This window comes from Seriola dumerili, unplaced genomic scaffold (genome assembly GCF_002260705.1).
Source record: "Seriola dumerili isolate Sdu_G_001 unplaced genomic scaffold, Sdu_1.0 BDQW01000322.1, whole genome shotgun sequence".
Lineage (NCBI taxonomy): Eukaryota > Metazoa > Chordata > Actinopteri > Carangiformes > Carangidae > Seriola > Seriola dumerili.
In genome coordinates this window covers 3,001,564-3,012,204 of record NW_019174577.1, presented here as the reverse complement: position 1 = coordinate 3,012,204, position 10,641 = coordinate 3,001,564, and the positions used below count along the sequence as shown (strand labels likewise).

Sequence of the window (10,641 nt, the reverse complement as noted above, 5' to 3'; positions counted from 1 at the left end):
TTAAAGGAAACCAACTGATAAGTTTGGATGGGAAATATGGTGGAAATGACAAGAACTCGTAGACATCTGAAACATGACAAGGACACACAACTAAACACCGCTTTTTAGAGAAGCGAGTTTGGGACAGAAAGGTCGCTGGTCGAGGACCTACACCAGCAGGAAGACATGTGGTCGGGGGGAGTGAATGAACAGCGCTTTCCCCTCCCTCAACATCTGTGGTGGAAGTGCTCTCGAGCAGAGCAGGCGGATGGGTTAAATGCAGAGGTCAAGTTTCTTGTGTGTGTAAACATACTTGGAAAAATAAAAGATGAACTTAATCCTGCTGTCAAAAAAATGTAGTTGAGTAAAAAGTATGATATTTCCATCTGAAATGTGGTGTATTAGATGTATAAAGCAGCACAAAATGGAAATAATAAAGTACCAGTACCAGTACCTCAAAACTGACAAAGCCTTTTTTTTTCACAAGCCAAACAGGTTGGAAACCATTGGTTTAAAGCTTATTGTAAATTAAGTCATTTTAATGTAAAATCTTAATCTGAAAAGTAACTATTGTAGGCCTTACCATAACTGTCAGATGTAGAGGAGTAAGAAGTGGAGATTTCCCTCTGAAATGTAGTGGAGTAGAGATATAAAGTCATATCATAAAATGGAAAAAACCAAATAAAGAACGGCCTACTTTAAATTGTAGGCTACTTAAGCACAGCACTAGAATAAATGTAGGCTACTTAGTTTCTTTCCACCACTGCTTGTTTGCCTAGTTTCAGGTGTGAACTTGAGAAGCTCTTGCAGGCAGCAGCAGAGACGAAGAAAAACAAGCAGCTCTGGAGACAGTCAGGATGAGCGTACAGTGAGGGGATGTGCAGGTCTTTGACAGGAGATGGGCGTTGCCCGTCCAGTCAAATGTCAGCAGCTTTCGCCGACACGCCTCCAAAAGGAAGACTTCAGCTCAAGCAAACTTGGGAGGTTAACCATCCAGGAAACGTCCCTCCTCAAACGCCTACAAGCTCTGTTTTCATTCGCTCTGCTTCCGTCAATCAATTCTATTCCAAGCGACGTCAGCAGCAGCGCCACACCGGGGCTGAGGAGTGGGTGACGAGGAGCGGTCACCACCACCAGGAAAAAATACCAGGAGCCATAAAATGCACGGACTACAGGGGTCCATTTGACTGTCAGTAAGACGTTTTCGTACTTTGAGGGTTTGGTCCTGGCGAGGTCTTTGGAGAACTCGAGTTTAATGCGATGGAGGTCCTCTGTCAGGCCGAGCTTTCTGGTTTTTAGCCAGTCGGCTGCAAATCCAGGGATGCCTAGCTGAGCTAACCTAGCCAGCTAACAATTAGCCTGTCCATTTAGCTATCCTGGTCACTGGAGCCTCGGTCTGCGAGAGGATACCTGCTCTGAGGACAATTGTGAAGCGGTAGTTTCATTGCGGCTGTTACAAGGCTTATTGTTCGTCGATTGCTGCAGACGCTGGGAAAGCCTTTCTGTTTGTTTAGTGGATGGACAGTTTGACGGGCGCTCATTGTCACTGCGCGGGCGTACGGTGTTGGTTTCGGGGCGGCTAGGCTTGCGCTCGGCCGGGCAACCAGCGGAGGGATTGTACAAATGTGGCAGTGGCAGCCAATTGTGTCCCGCTGTCTCTGGGACCGAAGTTGGTAGCTTAAAATTAAAAACCGTATTTTCGATGAGTGTTATTCTCACGGGATATCTAGCTACGCGGGAAAGGGATTAAAAAGTGTTGGCACGCTGAAAATTCATCAACTTGTCACAATAGCTTGGTTGTAACATTAGCTGCGTTTAGCTTATAAACTAATATTAGCTTTCTTGAAAGAACATCAAATAAAATGGTTATTTACACCTTCGCTATTAATCTAAGATGTTTGCAGACGTGTTGCATTGCAAATTTTCTGTGATCAGCTGTCAGTCCTTGTAGCCTAAGGATTTACACAAGACTTTGACTAAGCTGTCAAATATTTGACACTTGACAGCAGTTTTACCATCAACAAGGAAGGCCAGATTCTGCTACAAGCCTATCAAGCTCGGTTATCAGTGTCTGGAAATAACTTGCTGTAAAACGGACTGTTGCTCAGAGTGGGTTTATTTATTTGATACTTTGTGTGAGGTGTAGCCCGGCGCCCCTTGTCAGACGGGCTTTTCAGCTCATGCGGTGATGACTTTAGACTCCATGATGGCTTGTTGCCTGAGTGAGGAGGCGAAGGAGTCCAAACGAATCAACGCTGAGATCGAGAAACAACTCCGACGAGACAAGAGAGATGCAAGAAGGGAGCTGAAGCTTCTTCTGCTGGGTAAGCCTGCATGGTTTGTAAAGGTTTCACATACTGTCTGAGGCTGGCATGGCTGGAGACTAGTACTTGATCTCTACCTCTGACAGACACACACACGCACGCAAAGCTAGCTTTGATTGTACTGTATAGACTTCACATGCAAAACACTGCACCCACAATTGCCCAAGACCCATTGCCCTGATCACCACAGGATTTGCCTGTGATGTGATAAGGGAAATCAAGATGTGGTTCAGGTGCTGTTTCCAGCCCAATGGGAGCTAGTAGTGGAAGAGCTAAGAGCACCCATGAATTTAAATACGCTTCTTAAGATATATATACATTTGAGTGTATAAAATTTACCCAACCATTCTACATATATGTGCTGGGTTTCCTCAAAGCTACCATAGCTGTCAATCTTTGGTCACAGAATTTAACAGGAGAGATTATTATTATGCCTTTGCTGCAACTCACAGTACACAAATATAATGTGTTTTTTATGGCTTGAGTAGTCTCTTGCTGTAAATGAAGACTTTCGTTAAAGGTCACAGAAATCTGTGTTGTGTCCTCTGAATTTAAAAGTGTTGATATTTGTTTGTTGTGAGTAAAAACCATTTGTTTTATTCTGAATTATGTAAATTGTAAAGTGTGACTTTGGTTAAGAAACGCCATTCACAACCAGCTGTTAGCAGTTCCCACTTATTAACACCTTTCCTTTAGTTGTGTTCCACTTTCCTGTAGTTTTATCTGCCTGTAAAACATGGCTTAAATGATGAACAAGAGTTGGTTTTTAATTAAGTCTGCTACAAGGGGGACAGTGCTCTCTTGGAGTCTGGTCTAGAGAGGGCCTCCACTGAGGTGGCCTACTCTGGGAAATAACTGTTCTCCAGATAATAGGCTGTGCCATTCACAGTCTAATTTTCATGTTTATGGAAGAGTAGCGGAGCCATTGAGCATTTTTTTTATTTAATATTACAATGACAGAAAAGGCTGTTCTTTTGTGAATTGCACGCTACAGTGAGCTAAAAATTTAGGTTTAGCTACAGAACAGTGTCACTAGGATTGGCAGGGATTCAATATCATGCTAAATGACACTTCAGCAACTCTGTGGTTTGTTGTCACAGGTGACCGAATTCACACTTCCTGGTTTTAAGGATGATCTCACCTATAGCTTCCAACACTGTAAGAAGAAGCAGCTTACAATAAATGACTGTTTTTTGTCTCTGTTCTGAAACAGTTCCTATTTATGGGTTGTACTATCTCTGCCAGAACCTCAGGGGAGCTGCACTTGTTGAATGCTGATAGAATGATTATTGTTATAGCTTTAGTGTCAATGATATAAAATGTTTTATTAGCAAGTAGACTAGTGGATGCATATTTATCTCAGAATATGACCAGAATAGCTTTCCAGAAAGATCCATTGAGAAACCCTCTAGCTACAATAAAATAGTCAAGTAGATGCCTGTAGAACAACAACTAGTCTGGCGGTGGGATAGAACAAAACAAGATCTCCATTCACGCTTCATGCATTTTGGATGGATTCGACAGCATGAGAGGGATCTCTTCAAGATGCAAACTTCCAACTTTAATTACATCAGTAAGTGATATGTGGGAGCTGAAATGACAAATAAATGCCTCAGAAATGAGCTGTCATTCTCCCCCTCTTATTAAAGCAACAGGAAGAAAGTGGTCATCGTCATACAGAAGATGTAATAAAACTTGTTTATCTGATGCTAGCTTGTGAGTATGAACAAAATATTTGTCTCACTTGTAATTCACAAATGCGTCTTATCAGTGAGGTTTTTTTAGTTAATGGATAGTTGCTGGCTATATAGCTAGGCTGTATTGTAATTAAACTGCCAAAGTGCGCAGGTCATTTTTATTTTGGAGTTTGTGGCATTTACCAAACAGCTTCAGGTGCTCTCAGGACCCTCTGGAATGGAGTGAGACAAACCATAATTTACATGTAGTGAAATGATGGTGAAAAATGCCAATCACAATTTCCCAAATCCCATGGTGACATTTGCACAGATCTGTTTTATTCGACCAACACTCCAAACCCGAAAGATATTCAGTTCCCTATCATAAAAGACCAGAAAACCAGAAAAGTTTGGCAAAAAAAAATGGCTCAAATCAAATAATGGATTATCAAAATAGTTGGAGATTAATTTTAAGTCAATCAGCTTATAGTTGCAGATCTACTCAAATCATATTTGGATTTCCAGACATAAGACACTTGAAATGACAATTTGAAATGGGGCCTTTTGATTAGAGGATTGTTAGTTACTTCTACTGTCGAGCTGATACTGGATTTTTGAGGCCCATACCAATATTGCTTGAGATTAATCACATTTGAGTGGTGAATCAGTGGCCCCCTTTACACAGAATGTTGGACGTGGGAATGTTGCACCTTTATTCTGCCACAAAGAATAAAATTATGAAGATGGAAAGGGGGGAGGGGTGCACGCGCATTGTTGTTCCGCTTTTAAGCCGGCAGCGGAGGTAGGAAGTAATAGTCTTATTGTCATCTATGATCCGGGATGGTGGGACAGACAGCGATGCTGTCACTGGCATGTTATCTAAAATCACACATTGGCATGGCAATGTACTGGCTTTGTTTGGTTCAGTGTAAACAAGCCAAGGCTACATACTGAGGGGTCTTTTTTAATGGCAATAGAGTGGGATCTCTATTTAAAAGGGGCTGGTTGGACTGGGTTTTGAATATTGCTAACCACCAATGTCTGAGTCTCCAAGACCTCAATTAGGCATTGTCAGTTTGAGTAGAGTTGTCCAGCTATATCTATGCAAAGTAACAAATATGAAATAACAGGTATCAAACGGTCGGGAATCTGTTGATATTTTTTTGTGTATTATGACGTCTCTGTCGACGCACTGCTTCTCCGCTTATGGAATTAAAGGTTCCAAGTCTTTTGGCCTTGCTTGTGTGTTAATGGTTGGCATCACACAAAAGGCATCTGTTGGTTCAGTTGGCCAACATATTGCCAAACATTGATTAGAATATAAAAGTGTTGTTGGCAGAGAAACATTGTTATTGTCCTGCTTTTCCTGCTCACAGATGAGATGCTGTAAATGTGACTCATTGAATGAGATGGATTTGGAAGAGATCCCTTTTCTGTCCTCGCAACCCAAATTTTTTGATGAAAATGTTAAAGCACTAATTGCAGAAGCCATTTTTTGTTTTAAAATGTGGTGGGAGTTAGCTGTCACATTATTTAGGCTTGTGTCAAAAGGATGTAAACACTGTCTAGCTACAGAGTGAGTTATAGTGCGCTCTGGTTGTCTCACTTTATTTGGAACTCATTATGGACCTCTTTGATTCTGTTACAGGCCTTCACACTTGATGTAGCTTTTTATTGTGTTTTTGGCTGCATATGTCTCAGGCTTAAGTCTTTTAAATGCAGTGGCTTATGACTTCTTAAATTCAGTGTTGATTTTATATTTTTATCACTTTGGGGAAAAAAACTTTGGCAAAGTTTTTGTTGTTTGCTTACCAGTGTTGCTGGTAGATCATAAAACACTATAGCTGTAACCAAATATATCAGTTTTCAGCTTGAAATAGTCAAGCTTGGTATTGCTCTGACTCACATTAGTTGATTATGCTGTTCTGAACTACGTAAGAAGCTCAAAAACTTTTTATTTAAATGTAGTGGTTATACTGTAGTTGTTTGAAGTTTGGTTTGAAGCAGTGTGAAATGCTTCTATGCTATCTATAAGGAGCATTGGTGGTTTTGTCTGATGTTTTAAGCAGCTGCATTTATTCCAGCTGTTTATCAGCAACAGGCTAGCTTTTCTCGATGGTGTGGTTAGCTAATGCAATGGTAGTCATGCAGGCTGAGGAAGAGTCAGGGTCAGAGGAGTGCTCTGCCTTCTGCTCTGTAGCTAATGAAAGCCACAAGTAATTAAATGTCTACAGCCGGAGCCCAGGGAGCTGCAGTAACGACACCAGTTTGTGAGCTTTCTGGAGTAAATAGGAGCGGAACAGTTACAGTCATTTGCATATATTTTTTAAAGTGCTGATGTCAACTTTTACATTATTTTCACTAACCAAAATTATCAGATGAACACTGAAGAATGTAGAGTATCTGATGATGAGTTAGCTTCCTGTTCACTAGCAAGGGTCAGACAGTTATCAGAAATAAGCCTCATTTCCCTTGATCTTGAATTTGATCATTTACTATAAAAATCGCCTTTTTCTTTATGACAAAATATTCGCATATTTTTGTGATATATTTTTCTCAGGACTATGATGTACTAACTTATATATTTTATATTATAGCAAGAAATTTAACCACATATCAATGAGAGGTTTTTGTTTTGTGTAAACAAATTGAGCTGGTATGTTGTAACAACTATAAAGATATGTCATAAAAGTACCTTGTTAAAATGAGAACAAAGGATAGTATTTGAGACAGAAAGTTTATGTTACGCATTGTAGAAGTGTGCAAACAGTGACTTGTGACAGTGAGACACTTCTATGTAGATCTACTGTTGACTGAAGGTTAAGTCAATTATATGGATGGAAAAACCTGTAAAACGTGTACTAATGTGTACTGATGCACTGCTCCACAAGTGTGACATATTTTTTTTCTAATGTTTATATGGTAAAACGTGTTTCATAGCAGGCAAATCAGGAACATTTGACTAACTCCTTAAACACAAATACACCAATCAGCAACAACATTAAAACAGGTAACCAGTTACCTGTTTTAATGTTGTGCCTGATTTGTGTATATTATTGTTCTAAAACTGTCTTGATTAATGCATTTTACAAGCTTTATAAGAGGAGGTGCCACCTCTCCCTGCTTCTTACTAAATCCAAAACTGTATGTTCAGCATTGTGTATGTTTGAGGCCCAATCGCTGACAAATTAATGATTGTCTCATAATTTTATATTCTTAAAGGTCAAATCTTAGGTAACCAGACAAATGTAGTCTGCAGCAGGAGAGGTATGTTGCCTTATGTCAAATAAAGACCACCTTTTGCAAATGTCGGAGGATTTATAACAAAAACACAAACTCCAACATTCCCTCTCTTTTAGCTCTACAAACTCCAGAGAGGAAAATTCTGGCTGTTTTGCTGCTAAATGTTCCACTGTATTCACCAGCAATTCACTAACCTTGCCTGTCTGCTGTTTGGTTTTGAGCAGGTAGTGTACAGTGGGGTTTGACACTGAGAACAGTAAGAGTGAATGAAAATAGTGAAATTGCAGGTTAGACAGCTGAACCATGAGCAGAAAGATGCTACAAAGCTCTTTTAGAGCTGAGGAGAAGCGCGGAGTCAGGTGATAGGAACTGTTGGTTCAACTGTGGGAATTGGCAACCCACCCCTTTCATATGCAAGTTGTCACATGGCCCAATTTTAATATAAAAAATATTCAATACAATATTCAATACGCTTGAATGTAACAATAAAAAAAAAAAAAGGTCTACTCTTGTAACTACCCTATGATAGACGGCAACCTGTTAAGGGTGTGCAGGGTACAATGCCCAATGTCAGCTGGATATGGCTCCAGGATAATGATAAGCGGTATGTGTAATGGATGGATGGATGGATGGATGGATGGATGGATCTCATAACTAAGCTTTTGCTCTCAGTCAGATCTCAGTCAGATTTGCTTCATATTCGAGATTCAAGATACAAATATATAGGAATTTGAGTCATTTTTTATAAATACAGCATACCTTTTCCAATGAATTTTTTATTTCATCAAGTGCATAGAAAAATAGTTTAAGGAAGGATGGTGGTTGCACAACTCTGCAGCAACCACCTAAGAAAAATATGAAGCTTGGAGCAAAAATAGAATCTAAAACTTTGATCTAATTTTGTCATTCACCCTCTCAAACATAGCTACCTGGATTCAGTTTCTTCTCGTGTACTGGCTGCTTGTGTGGGCAGTAAACACGGCGTTCGTCATGTGAAAGCTCCCCATGAGGAACAGTAGAAAAAGAGGGCACCTAGCAGCGGTTATGAGCCAGATTCAAATCCACGACATCAGGAGCACATTCTGTACACCTGAATGAGCTAAGGCACTAGGCACAGGATATTTACTTGAACTCGTAATTGAAATGGGAGTCAGGATACAGTATATACACACACGCACACACACTGAGCACACACTTCATCTGTCAATGTGCACACCGCTCAAACAGGTTGGTAGTTTCTGGGTTAATGAGTGTTTGTTTTTTGGCAACACCCAAGGATGTCTCATGCATGGAGCCTACCTACGCCTATTATGGTTTCTTTTAGTAAGTCTTACAGTAAGCCAAACAGATAAGCCCTCTATTAGCCATATTTATTTGGATCCCTGTTAGCTGCTGCCAAGGTAACGACAGCCATGGCTGGCTTCTGTAGAAATAACAAAATTTCAGACAATACAGATGAACAACCCACACACACAGTGTTAAAATAACCCAAAAGAGATTTGTGAGAGCCTGTGTACGTACAGTAGCATCATGGGTCATCATTAGGGCTGCCCTGTGCTATCCCAGCTATCCTCACAGGCACAATAGCAATGCTGAAGGCAGAGTTGGCAGATGCCTTCCTGTATCCTTACTCCCACAGCTGTATGTCTACCAGCACTGACTGACTCTCAGCCAAGGTTGATAATGCTAATCATCACCCACGTGAGCTTATTACCCAGAAATCTCAAATTGCTAGACTCGTACAGCCTGGCCTGGCTCTCTGGTGTGACCAAAACAACTAAGTGCCAGTTATTTTAGCCAATATCATATTGTTTATATTGAAATACTTTCTGTTCTGTTCCACCTTGCAGTAAATTGTGTCTAAACAGATCAAACCCTTTCAACCAGTTATCCTGCCTGTACGTCACGGCTATCAGTGGGATACTGAATACATTTTCATTACTCTGCTTAATAAATTACAGCCAGGACATCTATTTATTTCTTGACCCAATGTAACTTGTGTGGCACCTTTTTCCAGTCAACAGGAAGCATTGCCAGCCATTGGTGGTCTAACATTGCATTGATTGTGTTGGGCATCAGGTGTTTATAGTTGTCATCCAGTGTATTGTTGAAATTACTAGTTCGTTAAAAGTTAAGTCAATTAAAAGAAAATGAATCAGTGATAATAAATAGATTATTATTGTTATTATTATTATTATTATTATTATTATTATTATTATTATTATTATTATTAAGTGTAAAAAAAAGAAATACTATTTGCTTGTTTTCAGCAGCTGAAATTTTAGGATTTGCTGCTTTTCACTGTGTCATATCAATCTGAGGGGAATAGATTAGGTTTTTTCTGTTGATAAGACAAAATAAACTAAAAAACTAAACTGAAAAAAAAATGAATAGACTGTTAAAATAATCAGTTGCAGCCCTAATTTGATCTTAGTTTAGCCTTTTACCAGAGAGTAATGATATAATCTTTTAGTAAACTTGTGCTGAAAAAGGCTCTTAATGGCTTCGTAGCTGTGTTTTATCTCAAGTCTACACTTGCTTCTTTACATAGTTTACGTCAATTCTGACCATTTATAGATACAGTGCAAAAAAAAAGTGTAAGTATGTGGGTATGTCAGGATCATAAGACAGTTGCCTATGCTAACGTTGTACCCCTCTTTCGCACTGGAAACCCAGGATATTGCTGAGTTCAGTTATCTGTGTGTGACAACAAGCAGTCGCATTGTGAGAGTTCCATCCTAATATATCGCAATAAATACCTTCATTAAGTTTATAATGCTCAGTTTTAAAACATTATAGTCATTTTGGAGGCTACAATGTGTGGTGCGGTTTAATTGTTCAGCATTTCACTGAGAAGTGTCTCAATTTTTTTTTTAATGTTTTTTTCCTCACACTATATCAATGGGTGTTCCATGCTGTGAAACATACTGTGGATGAATACAGAAATGGATGAGATGGACACAGAAAGGCTTTTATTACCTATTTTCATCTTTTTATTTACTTTTTAGAAATTAAAGTGATTGAACTAATTTGTCATGCCCCATTGGTATTGATAATAATTATGACGTAATGTATACATGACAGTCAGAATAGAGCCCATGATCCTTGCTCTGATATTAAAGAAATATGTGTTAGTCCAGTTTGCCTCTGTGGTGTAAATATACCAGCACTGTGTCAGCCGTGCCAACCATCTCTTTTTTCAGAGGTATACATATGCAATCCTAAGCTCCAGTGTCTGGTAGATGAAAAAATTGAGTTTCACAGTGTGGTACGAAGGCAAGGCAGGTAGGTGTTTGTAGTTCTGCACTGTTTGTCTGGCGGCTCTGTTGGTTGAGCAAACTGATGTTGACACACCCAGAGTTTCGGCAGTTATGTGGCAGTCAGGTCTGTGAAAGACTGCCCAGTCCTTCTCATGTCAC

At 39.7% G+C, this 10,641-nt stretch overlaps 1 protein-coding gene across 4 annotated transcripts in view; it reads left to right on the top strand.

The window, feature by feature from the left end:
• Positions 1-1,115: 1,115 nt before the first annotated feature.
• LOC111232198 (guanine nucleotide-binding protein G(q) subunit alpha) overlaps positions 1,116-10,641 on the top strand; it is a 28,023-nt gene continuing 18,497 nt past the window's right edge. For 3 of the 4 annotated variants that reach the window (XM_022759598.1, XM_022759599.1, XM_022759601.1), the window contains exon 1: positions 1,117-2,303. In XM_022759598.1, the coding sequence (XP_022615319.1) occupies positions 2,168-2,303 (136 nt within the window). In that variant the 5' untranslated portion in view covers positions 1,117-2,167. Of the gene's footprint in view, positions 2,304-10,641 lie in introns of all 4 variants that reach the window. The other variant, XM_022759600.1, reaches the window with a different exon arrangement.